This window comes from Micromesistius poutassou (assembly GCF_964030765.1).
Source record: "Micromesistius poutassou genome assembly, chromosome: 17".
Taxonomy (NCBI): Eukaryota; Metazoa; Chordata; class Actinopteri; order Gadiformes; family Gadidae; genus Micromesistius; species Micromesistius poutassou.
Window position 1 is genome coordinate 9575635 of NC_140287.1, and position 17984 is coordinate 9593618.

The 17984-nt window shown below is 45.2% G+C and overlaps 2 protein-coding genes across 2 annotated transcripts; both read left to right on the plus strand.

The window, feature by feature from the left end:
* Nucleotides 1-12186: 12186 nt before the first annotated feature.
* noxred1 (NADP-dependent oxidoreductase domain containing 1) lies at nucleotides 12187-14289 on the plus strand (the record flags this gene model as incomplete). Its single annotated transcript, XM_084481980.1, has 6 exons — nucleotides 12187-12344; nucleotides 12469-12641; nucleotides 12721-12901; nucleotides 13037-13188; nucleotides 13809-14007; nucleotides 14151-14289. The coding sequence occupies 6 exons, from the start codon at nucleotides 12187-12189 to the stop codon at nucleotides 14287-14289; spliced, it is 1002 nt and encodes a 333-aa protein (XP_084338106.1).
* A 297-nt stretch (nucleotides 14290-14586) lies between these two features.
* Nucleotides 14587-17842, plus strand: tmed8 (transmembrane p24 trafficking protein 8). Its single transcript, XM_084482020.1, has 6 exons — nucleotides 14587-14719; nucleotides 15073-15184; nucleotides 15337-15436; nucleotides 15644-15737; nucleotides 15961-16254; nucleotides 16527-17842. The coding sequence occupies exons 2-6, from the start codon at nucleotides 15075-15077 to the stop codon at nucleotides 16742-16744; spliced, it is 816 nt and encodes a 271-aa protein (XP_084338146.1). The 5' UTR covers nucleotides 14587-14719; nucleotides 15073-15074; the 3' UTR covers nucleotides 16745-17842.
* The last annotated feature ends 142 nt before the right edge of the window (nucleotides 17843-17984 follow it).

Consider the following 17984-nt stretch of genomic DNA (forward strand, 5'->3'; position numbering starts at 1 on the left):
CGAAGACGAGTCCGTTCAGAATCAGCTGCTTATCGCAGGTCGACTGACTCGATTTCCTTCTCATACACTTACGTGTTTAATTTGCGTGTGTTTAGACAGATGGGCGCGCACACACACGCGCACCAAGCATCACCCGCATTCATTCATTCTATTAAATACTCACTCGCGGTAAAACTATGTTTTCTCACGATCAAATACTCATCAATCCTAAAAGTAATGGGCTTGTACACGATGTCTGGGTCAAGAACATGTGTTTGCTGTACGGTGTTTGCAGATGATGATTGCTCTATCAGCTGTTCTTTCCCAAATCATTTAACCAATCATTTACCCTAAAACTAGATTTTGTTTTGGAACCCTGGAATATACTTTGCTCGAATGTATTATTGTTATTATTATTATTTTAACGCATGGCATAGCCTAGGCTACTACTTCATTCATGTTCATTCATGCAGCTCTATGGAAAAAAAATGTTTCCACAATCCACACGCTATTTCTATGCAGTTTCACACGTATGAATAATCTTTGACATCATAATATTTAACATGCAAGTGTAGTGGTGCCTGGTTGTTGCGGGGGAAAATCAGCTTTGCGCCGGGTGCAAACTAGCAACGACACATGCGTCGGTGTAGAAAGTCAATTGCGCCGGGCGCAAGATAGGGCCCTTCTTCTGTTTGGCGCACATGGCTAATTTGCATACGCGCACAGGACTGTTGGAAAGGGAACACGTCGGACTGGCAGCATTACGGGGGCGCGATTACGGGCTGGCGGAGTTACATTTAAAAATCGCGTTAAAGTAAAAATAAATAAGAAAAGCGGAATCAATTTGTGGCGCTCGTTGTTCAATCTGTGGCGCAGCGCCACACATTGGCCTATGTGTGGGAAACGCTGGTATAGCTAGGTTGATCTTGAGGTTTACCCTGGACAGCTGCTGATAAGAAGTGGAGTCCCTTACAGCAGGGGCGCAGATGGGATTTTTGAAATGGGGGGCTGACCAAGCTGTCAGCAAATAATTTCAACTCAATAAGTTATTTTTGTGTAATTTGGGTTTCGCTCAAGTAGTTACTTTCGTAATAGCCATGGGCCAATAGTTCGCGCTAAAAAGCCATTGGAGAATTCTTATTTGAAATCATGGATAAACAACATGGACACTTCTGTTCCGAATAGATTTCTAATCGGAATAGATCTATTCCTGTCATGCGATCCGAACGTACTGTAGGCCTATACATGGCATTTCCAAAAGTGGTAAGCGAACGTTCTGTCTCTCGCGCACACCTGACACATCTGGACCGGCGGCGACTTAATAATACATTTTAATAATAATAAATTTGATTTATAAGCGCTTTTCCAAAAGCTCAAAGACACTTTACATACAATAAATGCAGTTAAAACACAAGACATTCAATTAAAAGCAGCAAAGACAGTATAAAACATAGAAAACAATATAAAACACACACAGAAATTATGTATTAAAAGCTGATTTAAAAAGGTGTGTTTTTAACAGGGTCTTGAATGTTGGGAGGTGAGTGCAGGTGCGGATGGGTTTGGGGAGTGAGTTCCAGAGGGAGGGGGCAGCAATGGAGAAGGCTCTGTCCCCCCGGGTTCGGTGCTTGGTCCGTGTGGGTAGTGACAGGATGTTTCCTTCGGATGAGCGGAGGTCGCGGGAGGGGGTGTGGTGATGGAGCAGGTCTGTGAGGTAGGGGGGGGCCAGGTTATTAAGTGCTTTGTGTGTGAGGAGGATGATTTTGAACTGTATGCGGTGAGTGATGGGCAGCCAGTGCAGGTCACGGAGGACGGGGGTGATGTGATCTCTGGAGCGGGTGTGGGTGAGCAGGCGTGCGGCTGAGTTTTGGATGTATTGCAGTTTATTGAGGAGTTTGGATGGTGAACCATAGAGGATGCTGTTGCAATAGTCCAGTCTGGATGTGATGAATGCATGGATGAGGGTTTCTGCAGCAGAGAAGGTGAGTGAGGGGCGGAGACGGGCAATGTTCTTGAGGTGGAAGAAGGCGGTCCTGGTGATGTGGTTGATGTGGAGGTCAAACCTTAGCTTACTGTCGAAGATGATTCCTAGGTTGCGGGTGTGGGATGAGGGAGACAAAGTGCAGTTATCAAAGGTGAGGGAGAAGTTGTGGCTGGCTTTAGTGCGGGATGTGGGGTCAATAATGATTATGTCCGATTTGTCACTGTTCAGTTGAAGATAGTTTGTTTGCATCCAAGATTTAATTTCTGTGAAGACAGTTGCTGAGGGTGGAGTGGGTGTTGTTGGTGATGGCTTTGGTGGAGATGTACAGTTGGATATCGTCGGCGTAACAGTGAAAATGGAGTCCATGTTGACGGATGATCTGGCCAAGGGGGAGGATGTAGAGGATGAAGAGGAGGGGACCAAGCACCGATCCCTGGGGGACACCTTGTGACAGGGGAGCGGTGGGGGAAGTGCAGTTGTTGATGCTGATGAGCTGTTGTCGGTTGGTGAGGTAGGAGTGAAACCAGGAGAGTGCTGTGCCAGTGATGTGGAGAGAGGATTCCAGACGGGAGAGCAGGATGGAGTGGTTGATGGTGTCGAAGGCTGCTGTGAGGTCGAGGAGGATGAGGATGGTGAGGTGTCCGGAGTCTGAGGAGAGGAGGAGGTCGTTGGTGACTTTCAGGAGGGCTGTCTCGGTGCTGTGTTTTGTACGGAAACCAGATTGGAATGATTCAAACAGGTTATTGCAAGTGAGGTGGGTTGTGAGTTGTGAGGCGACAGCACGTTCCAGGATTTTTGACAGGAAGGGGAGATTGGAGATGGGGCGGAAGTTATTTGGGTTGTCAGGGTCCAGACCGGGTTTTTTGATGATGGGAGTGATGGCAGCCAGTTTGAGGGTTTGGGGGACAGAACCAGAGCAGAGGGAGGCGTTAATGAAGTCGATGATGAGTGGGGAGATGACAGGGAGGCAGTCCTTGATGAGTTTGGAGGGTATGGGGTCCAGGGTGCAGGTGGAGGTTTTTATTCCGGTCATGATGGTCGTGAGTTGTGCTGGTGATACTGGAGAGAAGTGGGTCAGGTACTGGATAGTGGTGGGTGGGGAGGCAGGGAGGGAGGCAGGCGGGGAGATGGGAGGGATCCTGGAGGTGTTGAGGTTACTGTAAATGGTGTTGATTTTTGTTTGGAAGAATGATAGGAATGATTGGCACTTTTCAGTAGTGAATGATGATGAGGTGTTGTCGTGAGGTTTGAGAAGGGAGTTGATGGTGGAAAACAGAGCCTTGGGGTTGTTGGAGCCAGAGTGGATGAGGTGGGAGTAGTGGGTGGTCCGGGCAGTGTTGAGTGCTTCTTTGTACTGTTGTAGGTGGTCGGTGTAGGCGAGAAGGTGAACTGTTAATCCGGTTTTCTTGCAGAGTCTTTCAAGTTGTCTTTTCCGGGTCTTCATTTGGCGGAGTGTGGGGGTGAACCAGGGGGCAGAGTGAGTGAAAGAAACTGTTTTTGTTTTGGCGGGGGCAAGCTGATCCAAGCAGGAGGAGAGTGTGCAGTTGTAGTAGTTAACCAGGTCAGTGGGGTCATCAGATGGTGGGCGGGGTGAAGCAGACAGACAATGGGTGAGTGAGGTTGAGAGAGCAGAGGGAGAGATGGATTTAAGATTTCTGAAGGTTATGGTCCGGTTTTGTTTTGTGGTGGGGATGGGGATGTCTATGTCCATGGATAGCCAGGTGGTCAGAGATATGCAGGTTGTGGCTGGTTAACTGTTGGATGTTGAGATTGGTGGAGCAGACCAAGTCCAGAATGTGACCACGGCTGTGTGTTGGGAAGTTGATATGTTGGGTGAAGTTGAGACAATTTAACAGTTCCAGGAATTCTGTGGCCGGTTTATTGTCTGTGCTGTCAATATGTAGATTAAAATCACCTAGGAGGAGAACAGATGGCGAGATGGCAGATAGCTGGGTTAGAAGGTCAGCAAGATCAGAAAGGAAGGAGGGATGTGGTTTGGGGGGGCGATATATGATGGCTGTGACCAGAGGACAGGGACCAGAGAGTTTGAAGGTGCGTTCAAATGAGGGGGCAGGAGGAATGGAGATGGTGGTTGTCTTGATGTTGTTTCTGTAGATGGCAGCAATGCCACCTCCCCGGCCCTCTGTGCGGGGTTTGTCCATATAGGTGTATCCTGTGGGGGTGGCTTGGGTTAATGAAAAATAGTCCAGGGGTTTTTGCCAGGTTTCAGTGAGACAGAGAAAATCCAGGTTATTGTCTGTTATGTATTCACTGAGGATGAGGCTTTTGTTGTTGAGGGAGCGGGTGTTAAATAAGGCTACTTTGAGGTGATGTTGCATTGTGAGGGGCTGTGAGGACGTGGATGTGGACGTGTTATCACTATTTGGCATTTTTATGTATTTTGTTGGTTTTGTTTGTATCGTTTGTTGGTAAGGTTGGTCTGAAGCGCTCGTAGAAACTTCTTAGCTCTACCGTGTGATTCAGCTCCTGACGCATTCTCCGCCACTGTACAGTAACCTTTATAAATCCCCGTTGCGCATGGAACTGCCACATTGGCAGTGTTGTGTTTCACCAAATTTTTTTTTTTTTTAACAAAACTGTCTTCTAAATTAATGAAATACTGGGAAACGAATAAACCATTATAAGCAACGAGTAATTAACGAGTAATTACGAGTAATTATTTCGACCGCTTAATAAGCGGTCGAAATATTTTTTTCAACCACCGCCTCTTTCCCTTGACGGTGCGCAAAGCCCGCACGGCGCACACAGACAGGTAGCAAAAAGCAAAGCAGTCTCAGCATAAACACACAGTTGTGCGTTAAATTTGTCCATCGGGGAACACGTCAATTCCTCTAATGCTGACGTTTAAAATATATCAGCACCTATTTACCTTGATCTTCAGCTGTAGCCTTGCTGAACTCCCTGCATCCTCGCTGTCTTTATTCATTTTTTCCAGATTCGTATGGCGGTCTTATTATGGTAAACTAGCTCATTGGTGAACACCTCGTCAGGTTTTAAACAGCGACACGCACTCGGAGACAGCCTAGGCCTAAAGAAAGACAGGTCCATAGCTGCTGCACAAAAATAATGCGTGCCAAGCAGTAGACCTAGTTGGTCTTAAAGGGGGGGAAAGCAAGTTCAAGTTTAACATCGATTTGCAGTGATCACTTGGCTGAAGGGTTTTATATGCCTATTCATTACATAATTAGCGCATTTGAAACTTGTGTGGCCTATATGGGTGCGGCTTATTCTGCTTTTTTAAATACATAAATGAAAGGCTTGCGGTTTATCCATGATGCAGCCTGTATGCGGGAAATTACGGTAGGCCCCGACAGGGCGAACCGGACCCCGACTTGAAGCGGCGGTGTCTTCTCCCTTAAGGGGCTTATTTTAGATAATAACCGGCGACGTTCTATAGGCTACATTATTACACGGCTACTTGCCGAAACTAAAAAATAACTTCACACGGTTTGTGAAGTTGTGTGAACCACGTGACTCCTCATTCTCAATTTGAGAATGAGGAGTCACGTGGTTTTTGGGGAGGGGAGGGGAGGGGTTTGAGCCCATCCGCCATGCTGGTAGCACGGTTGCCAGGAGAAACGTTGTCAGAGCGGCATACAGACAGATGAGGAAACATAGACGCAGAGACGCAGGAGAAATTACGATAGAAATAAATGGAGAAGAATAAGGCGAAGGAAAATGGTCCTAACAGGAACAAACTCACTACCAGCGCCAAGCAGAGGTATGAGGAGAAGCTGTCAGACTTAAACAACGTCGACCCATACGAGCTACCTGCAGCAGAATGGGACAGAGACCTGGACCTTTAACCACCTTGCACATATATGGACATAGTGAACTACTTGTTTTTTGGCATCAGTCAATATACGATGCAAGAATTTAAAAGCCATAAATCGCTAGAAAGCTATGAGACATTCTGCTGTGGTTGGGTGCAAGACCTGGCCAGTGGCCATCTACAAGCCTCCAAACGCTCAAAACACTGTTGTACTGGCAAAGGTAAGTTGCTTCACCTTTTGAGTTTTATGCTAATACTAATGTGTTGTGAATACATTGCGTTGACCAAAGTGACAAAGTAATTTACCGCGATTGTTTCGTAAACTACGGTGGCCGAGAAGGGTCACAACACATGCAAATGCCACAACACATGCATATACCGAAAACACCTGCAAATTCAGAAAACACTTTCATCGATTACACAACACGTGCGCTGCAAATTCCAAAACACATGCAAATTCAGAAAAACACCTGCAAACTCAGAAAACACCTGCATTGATTTCACAACACATGCGTTGCAAATATTCACAACACGAGCAAATAGGGAAACGAACTGCAAGTAATGACAACGGAAATGTTTCCGGGGGGACCATAATCAGTGACGGACCCATATCCGGTTGGCGGTTTTATTCGAACGTCTTCAGTCATTGGATTGTGCTACAAGAGGTACGTGTTTCTCTTTTATTATGACAGACTTGTCGATGTGCTCTGATAACAATTATCTCACATCGGCACATCGACAAGTCTGTCATAAAAGAGAAACACGTACCTATTGTAGCACAATCCAATCATAGATATATATACTGACTAGATATCGCCTGAGCTGTGCTGTTCAGTGGAACATATACGTCAATGCCGCCGCCATCTTGCCGCGGGGTAACCACCCAACTGAATGAATAAATGTCGATGGGACAGAGGTCCTTTCCCAGTCAAAATCACTCTAAAACGCAATTTTTTTTAATACTTTTTTTTAATTTTTTTTTTTACTATCATTACACGTCTGACCTATGTCAGAAACCAACCCGCTTGAATATTGCCTTAAATTAAGGCGTTCAGACCAAAGATTCGCGACGCAACTGCTTGCAACTCGCAACTCCTTGCGACGAGACGGGCTGAGACGTTCTAAAAACGGGGCAGTTCACACTGCTGCACCGGGCGGCGACGGCAGGTGGTCTCCCTAGCAACTGAACGCTCTGGCACAGCTGAGAGCTGCATCAGCATCACTTCCATCCTGCTAAAAAGTAACCTAACTTAGGTTTGCGATTAGTTTTATTTTTATTTTGGTTGAGAGTAGGCTAGAGTTGCTGTGTTTCGCCATTCTCCACTACTACTGCATTATAGTAATTCGCTGGAGCTTAGATCCCGCTAGTTGGATACATTGCATTCTTTCGTAGTGGCGACTTCTCTACTGCAAGGGAAGCTCGGCTTCACCTATAATTTCGAAAATTAAATGGTCAGATATATACTGTTGTGTTAACATTTCATTGATTAAAAATGCGTTAGAACACGTCCATCTCGAAGACGAGTTCGTTCAGAATCAGCTGCTTATCGTAGGTCGACTGACTCGATTTCCTTCTCATACACTTACGTGTTTAATTCGCGTGTGTTTAGACAGATGGGCGCGCACACACACGCGCACCAAGCATCACCCGCATTCATTCATTCTTTTAAACACTCACTCGCGGTAAAACTATGTTTTCTCACGATCAAATACTCATAAAGTAATGGGCTTGTACACAATGTCTGGGTCAAGAACATATGTGTTTGCTGTAGCCTACGGTGTTTGCAGATGCATTGATTTAAAAGTACAACTTACCGCAGCTGTTCTTTCCAAATAATTTAACCAATCATTTAGGCCTACCCTAAAACTATATTTTGTTTTGGAAGCCTGGAATATAGGCCTACTTTGCTCGAATGTATTATTGTTATTATTATTATTTTAACGCATGGCATAGCCTACTATACTTCATTCATGTTCATTCATGCAGCCCTATGGAAAAAAAGCACCACGTATCATTTGCGCCGGTGTCGTGCCAGAAGTTGATTTTTGCCAGAAACTGATTTCCGGTCCGCGGGAGCGCGCACGGTCTGTTAAAGTTGTGTTTCTGCCTCAAAATGGCTTGATATCACTCAGCAAAGTAATACTGACAAGATTTGATGTCAACCAGTGCTTGAATAATGTGTAAAGGGCCATTACAGGGCCATTACAATGTAAAAATCAGCGGACCGGAAATCAGTTTCTGGCAAAAATCAACTTCTGGCACGTCGTGCCAGAAGTAGATTTTTGCCAGAAACTGATTTCCGGTCCGCGGGAGCGCGCACTGTCTGTTAAAGTTGTGTTTCTGCCTCAAAATGGCTTGATATCACTCAGCAAAGTAATACTGACAAGATTTGATGTCAACCAGTGCTTGAATAATGTGTAAAGGGCCATTACAATGTAAAAATCAGCGGACCGGAAATCAGTTTAGAACTGGCAAAAATCAACTTCTGGCACGACACCGGAACACGCCTCTGCTTTTCGCCGACACGCCTCTCCAGGCGCAAGTGTAGTGGTGCCTGGTTGCTGCGGGGGGAAATCAGCTTTGCGCCGGGTGCAAACTAGCAACGACACATGCGTCGGTGTAGAAAGTCAATTGCGCCGGGCGCAAGATAGGGCCCTTCTTCTGTTTGGCGCACATGGCTAATTTGCATACGCGCACCGGACTGTCGGAATGGGAGAACGTCGGACTGGCAGCATGTACCAAACACCGTAGGCTACAGCAAACACATATGTTCTTGACCCAGACATTGTGTACAAGCCCATTACTTTATGAGTATTTGATCGTGAGAAAACATAGTTTTACCGCGAGTGAGTGTTTAAAAGAATGAATGAATGCGGGTGATGCTTGGTGCGCGTGTGTGTGCGCGCCCATCTGTCTAAACACACGCAAATTAAACACGTAAGTGTATGAGAAGGAAATCGAGTCAGTCGACCTACGATAAGCAGCTGATTCTGAACGAACTCGTCTTCGAGATGGACGTGTTCTAACGCATTTTTAATCAATGAAATGTTAACAACAGTATATCTGACCATTTAATTTTCGAAATTATAGGTGAAGCCGAGCTTCCCTTGCAGTAGAGAAGTCGCCACTACGAAAGAAGGCAATGTATCCAACTAGCGGGATCTAAGCTCCAGCGAATTACTACAATGCAGTAGTAGTGGAGAATGGCGAAACACAGCAACTCTAGCCTACTCTCAACCAAAATAAAAATAAATTGAACCGGATATGGGTCCGTCACTGATTATGGTCCCCCCGGAAACATTTCCGTTGTCATTACTTGCAGTTCGTTTCCCTATTTGCTCGTGTTGTGAATATTTGCAACGCATGTGTTGTGAAATCAATGCAGGTGTTTTCTGAGTTTGCAGGTGTTTTTCTGAATTTGCAGGTGTTTTTCTGAATTTGCAGGTGTTTTCTGAATATGCATGTGTTTTGGAATTTGCAGCGCACGTGTTGTGTAATCGATGAAAGTTTTTTCTTAATTTGCAGGTGTTTTCGGTATTATGCATGTGTTGTGGCATTTGCATGTGTTGTGACCCTTCTCGGCCACCGTAGTAAACACTAGATTGTAACGAGGTGTTCCATGCACACAAACGTTAGATTAACTTCCCACATGTTTTGCAGCTTGTTATGCTAATTTGATTTTAGCCCAATGAAACATACTAGGCATTGTGTGTTGGGGGCTTCGAAATAGACAAACCAGTTCTGGTTAGGCTAGGGTAGTTAATGGTCTGGTTAGACTAAAGCAAGCCATTAACGGTGTGAATGAAAGGTCTGTGAGATTCAGGCTGCAGACAAATGTAAATCTGGAAAGCTGCATACAAATGGAAATGGGGGTCTAGACTAGGCTGTAACTTGAAATAAAATGTGTCCCTTGTCTTCAAGGCTTTTTACTGTTTCTCTGTTTTCTTTATTTACCTCTTGTATCTAACAGGTCATGCATTCACGACAGCTCTGCGAGCCTCCACTCACCCCATGGGTCATCCTCACACCATCGGGGCAAGTGTGTTCGGCCCACTGTACATGCATGGCTGGTGTAGCGGAGTCGTGCACCCATGTCGGAGCCCTGCTGTTTATGGTCGATGCCTGTGTACGGTTAAAGGAGAAGGCCACAGTCACAGACGAACCGGCCTACTGGAAGCTGCCAAGCAGCATCAACAAGGTCCTGCCAGAGGTTGGCCAACGCATCAATTTCATATCTGCTGCAGCTACACGGAGGTCTCTAAACATACGAATAGACGGTGAGACCCACAATAGTCCTGCGCTGAGAACAAACACGTCCAGCCAAAACAGCCAATGACACACCGACACCAACACCGGAAGAGCTAGCAGTATTCTACCGGGAAATCAGCATGATAGGGACAAGATCAGCAATTTTGAGTGTGCTACCCGAAATACTGCGATGAGTTCAGAGACACTATTCGGCCCATCCGCAGCTTACAGTCTCTGGCTAATGGAAGCGGCCGTGATAGGAGTGACTTGCCTGTGCTGCAGAAGCACTGCCAGACCATAGGGAGCATTGCTGATGTGTCTGAGGAACAGGCAGTGCAGATAGAGAGAAGGACGCGGAGACAGGCACAACTCATCACTTTGGTTTGCTGCACGGGCTGGAAGAATCACAGCCTCCTCAATGCATTGTGTTTATGCAACAGACATTAGTTCACCAGCACCCTCCACCATAAAGAGGGTTTGTTATCCTACACGTGGGCCGGGAACAGCAGCCACCAGTTGGGGCATCAAACATGAGGAGACAGCGAGGCAGGCATACACTGCCCAAACAAAGGATCAGCACACCGATCAACAAGTGGAAACTTGTGGGTTTTTTGTCAACCCGGCCTTCCCACAGGTAAGAGCATCGCCAGATGCCATTGTTACTTGCACTTGTTGTGGGAAAGGCTGCATAGAAGTGAAATGCCCCGCGAAGTACAAGGACAGCACAATCCTTGGTGCGTACTCATCAGATGACCGCAACTTCTGTCTGCATGCTGTTGATGGTCAGGTGCACCTCAAGAAGAACCACCAGTACTACACCCAGGTCCAGACCCAACTGTTTGTAACAGAGAGTGCCTACTGTGACTTTGTAGTGTGGACATTGAAGGACTGTGTGATTCTGTGCATAGCTCCAGACAAAACATTTTGGAATGCACGGCTTCAGAAGGCACAGGACTTCTTTGTGAAGGTGGCTCTCCCTGAAATTGCGATGCAATATTTCTCGATACCACCTACCTCCCAAGCATCACCTGGTCCCAGTGTGCTTCGTGAACTACAGCCACAGACCGTGGTGAAGAGGCCAAGGAAGCAGTCTGCCCAAAAAGCACCAAAGCGAACTAACGCAGTGTGGTGTCTCTGTGCTGGACCAGAGGAAGGTCAAATGGTGGCCTGTGACAACCAGAACTGTACAATTCAGTGGTATCACTTCCATTGCGTGGGGCTTGTGGACACCCATTCTGCTGACACTGCATGGTTTTGCCCTTCTTGTGCTGAATAGTGTTGATTGAGTGAGATTGTACATCCATGCACATTTCTTTTTGATTTCTTTATTGCTATTTTTAAATGTTTATTTTTAAATGCACATTGTTCTTTTGCACTGTTTACTGTTTCAACCTTTTGAAATGTTGCACTGTCAATTTCTATTTATTAAATTTATAGTTATATTTCTATTCTAACAGTTCTCAATAAATAATGTTACGCCATATCATGTTGTTTCAAAAATTTATTTCAACACGAAACAGTAAGGAGGCACTCAAACAACACTTTTACACATATTTCTTAAGGCACAGCAAACAGTGACAATCTTATCCAACGGCATTAGGTTTTCACCCTCACATTTGATGAGCATGTTCACAGGTACAGTGGAGTGTAAGAATTTAAATTTGTTGCGCACAACACCAATCACCCTCTCAACATGAATCCTGAGATGTGCTATGGCCCTAGTCTCCTCCACATCTTTCGCATCCAGCTGTGCACGACCCCTTGTGAACGTAGGTACCTTAACTTCAGCACACATCATACCCACACTTTCCCTGATATTAAAACCCCTATCTGCCAGCACAATGTCACCTGGCAACAGTTTGTTGAGGAAACCACTTTGCTCTGTTATACGTTTGTCGCGCCCACCCCACCCTTGGGATATGAAAGAAATTACACCCTTTAGGTAAGGGTGTAATTAGGTACTTCATGGTGTATGCATGTTTATACTGAGAGAAAGTTGAGAGTATCCGTATTCTCCCAACCGTATTTTGTTATGACGATAGCCAGCAGCAGGTTGTGAACCCAGGCGTTGCCATGGTGATAGCCAGCAGCAGGTTGTGAACTCAGGCGTGAAGTCTTTAAAATTGTGTGACGTAAGCCAGTGTACTAAAAGTTGGTGGGTGAACCCGCCGTTTCCCGGAGATGGTCGACCTAACTGTTGATTTGAAGTCGTTTTCTTTTGAATCTTCGCTCGGCGACGACGAGAAAGAATTCGAAGTTATTCGTGCGCGATCTAATCAGCTCACGATATGCGGCTGCGCACATGCTGCGTTTTTATGCAGACTCTCTCTTTCACTGAGGTACGTTTTGGCTGTAGTAAAGGACCATACCGTAAGGTAAATACATGGCATGCTTATTAGGGGTCCTACGAAATCCGCAGGAACCCTATTTTATTCGTTAGCATTCTTTTTTTTTCCATATCAGAGATAATGCCAAACTCCATCATGCGTCAGGCGGCAACAGGAACGACCTGACGTTACGCGTCGGGATCCTCGGACTAGGACGCATCGGAAAGCAGCTGCTAACATCACTTCTTGAGACACCTGGGATGCAACCTGCTCAGATTAACATATCTACTCGAAGACCAGAAAGTTCCGGTGCCTACCCCTCTCACCACATACCAAATAATGGGGACTTTGTCGAAATGCTTTTAATTGGTTTCTAAATGTTTTCCAGCCGACTGCTCGCAGAGAGGAGTGGAGTGCTACTTTGACAACAGCAGGCTGGCCGCCTGGGCGGACGTGCTGTTCCTGTGCTGCCTGCCCCGGAACCTGGCCTCGGTTGGGGCGGACCTGCGCACACATCTGCCAAAGCACTGCCTGGTGTACAGCTTCATCACTGCGGTGCCTCCCAAAAGGTATCCTCTCTCACTAACTCACTCACTCACTCACTCACTCACTCACTCACTCACTCACTCACACACACACACACACACACACACACACACACACACACATTTAATATGGCTCCAACTATTCTTTCTTTCTTTCAGATTGGCAAATATTCTTGGGCACAGCTTCATTCTCAAGCCACAGTACGACTTTGTCACTGGAGAGACAGATTTGTGGAAGTCTTCATATGGAATCGCCAGGGCTTTAAGAGACCCTGTGATGATAAAAGCATCCTGTCCTGTGGAGATGAGTGGTACGACTCTCGCTAACTCCTCATGTGTCCAGTTCTTTCTTAAAGTGTACATAAGTAGTATGGATATTATAATTGGTACTGTTATGGTTCTGAGTGGTATTGTGCCAGGATGCTATTACTACACACGTATTGTATGTTGTATGTCCTGCACTTAAAAAATAGTACTTAGTATGGTGTATCATCTTATCTGATCTACCTTGGTTGTATACAGGGAATGGGTTAACCTAACAATTGTTAGTGCCTGGCACTTGGTTCTATGAACATCCTTACTGTACCAACAGCGACATATTTTTTCTCTTTCTTCTGTCAAATGTACTTATTGTAAGTTGCTTTGGATAAAAGCGTCTGCTAAATGAAAACAGCAACATATCTGCTCTTTGACGCAATCATGTGTTAACTTTTCTAAAATGTAGTCACAATAACAAACTAGGATTATGCTGACATGTGCCTTACACATATTGACATAGTATGCAAACCAAAGGCTGCTCATTTTAGTGAGATACATTATGTATCTCATGTGAACACGTCGATGGTGTCACACTTGGTAATATATTATCCCTGAATGTTGAATGTTGTTGCGGCCACTTCATGGTTTGTGATGGCGTGGGAATGTGTGACAGGTGGCCTGTCTCTGGACCAGAAGTGGGTCAGTGGAGTATTGTACAGCCTCCTGAACATCTGCACTGCTGCCAGTCTGGCGTCCAGAGACACTCTTGTCCTCATCAACGATCTGTTTCAACTAAAGGCCCCTCAGTGTGAGGAATTCACCACACAAAGCTACATCAATTCTGCCCATGCATCGTCTCTTTCCCCTGATGAGTAAGTGGAATAAAATGGGATGCTTCTGACAGGCAATCCAGTGTTGGATACTATAGCCTACATTTCCTATAAAATATGTATCTTGTATTTCAGTCAAATGTGCTTATGAAGTATAATAAGCATTCTCGTTTTCTCTTCCCAAGGCCTTTCCCCTGGGTTAACTTGATTGATGTCCACATGAAGGAGACACCGTTGTCATTATTTATATCAAGAAGTCCAAATATCCCAGCAGCCATCTCAATGGCATACAAATCACTAGCAACGACACAGAAAATACAATAGCCCTATGTCAAATGTTATGTCTTTCAATGTGTTTTGTCCAGAACTATCTTTGGTTCAACAAAGTCATACCTCAGAATCGATTTAAATAAATAAATTCAATATCTTTATTATATGCGCTTATTCATTGTGTCTTTATTGCATTAATCACTCAACATTATAATAAATTTAGTTTGTTGAAATTACACTGTAACGGTACTATAAAATTGACCCGCCGACCGCCTGCCAATCCTCGAAACAGATTCGTGAATTTTCGTCAATATTCGTCAAAACACGGAAGTATGAATAACTCGGGACTGTTTTTACTGCAAAGCATCACCAAGCCGAGCGGAGTCCGCCGCGCCACACCAGCTACCAGCGTTTCCCCATGGACTAAGTTGAATTCCGAATACTATACAACCAAGCCTTAATCTACCACTACCTGGTATATCTGGTGAGTTCAAACTGTGTTTCTGTTCTCTTTTGGCTTCACTAGTACGATTAGTGAGCCGCTGCCAGTTCTCCCCCAAGAAGCGGATGTTGTCGAGACTTCCTCATTTCGCCATATGAGGAATAACGCAGTAGTTTTAATGGCAGTGATTTGGATCGCGTACTGTTTACGCACAATTATATTAGAGCTTAATTTGGTTGGTTGACAATAACGAAGACAGTCGCCAGGGTCGCTTGCGTCGTACTGGCCTGTACTGGTTGAAACCCAGTGGACGGGAGCACCGCGCCTCGGTGTCTGTGCAGAGGGGCGGGGATTATGTTCTGAGAGAAGATAGGAGTGTTGATCTTCTCTTCTAGTGATGGAGACCTTAGAGACTACATCTGCGCTCCAGTCCAGGCTGTCCTCTCTGTCCGTGTCGTCTTTCCCTGGGATCACTTCTAACCAAGGCGAGGATCGACCACTAGAGAGGTAACCTGTTGCCGCTTATAACAATCAATTGCCCTTATACTTCGAATTATTTGTTCCATACGGACTGTTTCTATGACTGCGAGTGACTTAACCACAACATTTGCTAATTGTATTTAATTCGGTACGCAATTTATAAATGTTTTCTCTTGCAGTCTCCAGAATACAGATCTTTCACAGAGTTCTGGCAATTCCGTTAGCGATTCCAATATGGATGGCCCTTCTGATGCAACGGATTCCAAAGACAGCATTGATGTAAGTGAATGTGTAATGAATTGAAAGAATTAATTACCTTACATAGTACTTTTCAAGGTACCCAAAACGTGTGTGTGTGTGTGTGTGTGTGTGTGTGTGTGTGTGTGTGTGTGTGTGTGTGTGTGTGTGTGTGTGTGTGTGTGTGTGTGTGTGTGTGTGACACACCGCATCCATTCCAACAATGTTATTTCTGTTTGTTTTTTTCAGAGCAGTCATGAGAGTATTCCAGCTGAACACCTGGAGGGGGAGGGTGAAGAGAGCTGCCCCTCTGGGACCTCCGAGCTCTCCAGTGAGATGAAAGGTGGGACCCTGCTGGGTTATGCAACACACTGTTTGCTAAGATTCATATTGAACACACTCTCTGAAACAGCCCAATTATAAATAGATTGTCCCTTAATAACTGATGGCATTAAAATGACAATTCATTGTTTGATTCTTGATTCTACCCTCAATAAGAAAGCGACGTTATTTAAATCGTTGTTGCTCCCTGTCCGACGTGCCTCCAACTTCTTCTTCTTCTTCAGCCCCGTTACCCACGCTGGACCCCGCGGCCACCTGGACCTCCGTCACCATCAAGGAGCTGAAGGCCACGCTGCGGACGGAGAAGGATGGCGTGGTGACGGTGTACCGCGGGGACATCATGACGGTGCACGTGCCGACCGTCCCCGAGAGCAAGCGCGTGTGCTGGGAGTTCGCCACGGACAGCTACGACATCGGCTTCGGAGTGTACTTCGACTGGACGCCGGTCACCACGCGCAACATCACGGTGCACATCAGTGAGTCGAGTGACGACGAGGACGAAGAGGAGGAGGTGGAAGGTACGTTCTGCTGGGGGGGAGGTGACATGAAGATATTCATAGTGAATTTTCAAAAGTAAAAGCACTAAGATAGAACGATGTTAGCTCGGAAGAAAAGCGATGTGAAGCAAATTTTTGTGCTGGACATCTGCAACTGAAACAATGAGGGGACAGAAACTTGTTTAATTCTGTGATGGGTTCCGGTGATATATAATTTTGATGTCCTATGAAGCATGACTTGGTGGCGTGCTAGCGTGCTAAGCAAAAGTGACCCTGGTTTCTCCACACTGCAGGCCCGGTCAGCAGTGGCGATGTGGAAAAGGGTTCCAAAATACTGAACAGCTCGAACTTGGGGGAGATCCTACCTGTGTACCGGCAGGACAGCCACCTGTTGGTCCACGGTGGCAGTCATGAGTTCCCAGGGGAAGGCACTTACCTGCTGAAGTTCGATAACTCCTACTCACTGTGGCGAAACAAAACGCTTTACTATAGAGTATATTACAGTGCCTGAGAATCCAGTTAGTCGTTTTCTAAGAATGTTCGGTTTGAGGGGAAAAACAAAAAAAGCTATTGCTCCCAAGAACAATCAACTATTTTTTGATTCTACCCTTGTTAAGAAAGTAATAATCAACTATAGGCACATCTATTTTTATTGTTATCTACACGTGCTGTCATATGGCTACATGCAGAATTTATAAGACCGGATCATTTCAAATGCTAAATTTGCTCCAATGTCTGAAAAGCCTTGATAAATGCATATTATCTTGAGACAACAGATTTCTATGGTAGCATCAGTCAGGGAAGAGGTGTAAGACACTTGCGTGGCGGGGCCAGGTGCTTCAGAATAGCTCAAGTAAATGGGAGATCATGTTTGTGTGTGTGTGTGTGTGTGTATATGTGCACCTTCTTTATCTCCAGCCTGCTTCATCCACACCGTCACACGTGTTCACGTGTCAAGACGGAATATAGTTGTTGTTTTTTTTACTTCCATGTAACCCAATCGTGTGTGTGTGTGTGTGTGTGTGTGTGTGTGTGTGTGAGAATCATAGTCGTGTCCCTGCAGGAGTGGAAGCTCCAAGTCTGTTAAGCTAGTGAATGTACAGTAGCAAGTTCAATTAGTCATCCATAGTGGTTAACAGTCTGGTTTTATGATTCAAATAGAAGGACATCCCTTATCTTAAAAAGCTCTCCTCATATAGATTCAATATTTATATTTGACCTGTTCACGTTTGGCTTGTGTGTTATGAGGTAGGGAGCTCATGTGAGAGCGAAACACGGGAGAGTTGTTATTCCACAGAGACCATATGCGGCTTTTCAGGCACAGGTCTATGTAAATGAAGGTGGCTACAGGTTGGTTTTAGCACAGCCGCTTTGTATTATGAATAAACAATCATAACCTGCCGTCTACATCTATGTCAATGTGTTCTCTACATCGATGGTTTTACCTCACGCAGTTGTGCTGTGCATGCATGTTTCCAAAGATATAATGGGGTTTGCTGCTGCTGAAGTATACAACTGAATGTGATTAAATTAAATCTTCCTGCGTTTGCTTTACTGTATTTTTTTTCAGAAATTTGTATTCTGTAATAAAGATGAAACATTGTGTGTATGATATGCTTTCTGTGTGATTATTGATTTTATGCCACATTTTGCCAAGTTTATAAAGTAAATAATAATACAGGCCTAACTATTAATGTCATGAAGAGTCACTGCTAGCTTCTCTATCTATCTATTCCATGTATAGACCTATT

Excerpts from the sequence above, each read along its gene's own strand:
- tmed8 (XM_084482020.1), top strand. The coding sequence starts at position 15,075 with ATGGAGACCTTAGAGACTACATCTGCGCTCCAGTCCAGGCTGTCCTCT. Across the intron at positions 15,185-15,336 it reads GAGGATCGACCACTAGAGAG|TCTCCAGAATACAGATCTTT; the intron begins GTAACCTGTTGC and ends TTTCTCTTGCAG. Across the intron at positions 16,255-16,526 it reads CGAAGAGGAGGAGGTGGAAG|GCCCGGTCAGCAGTGGCGAT; the intron begins GTACGTTCTGCT and ends TCCACACTGCAG.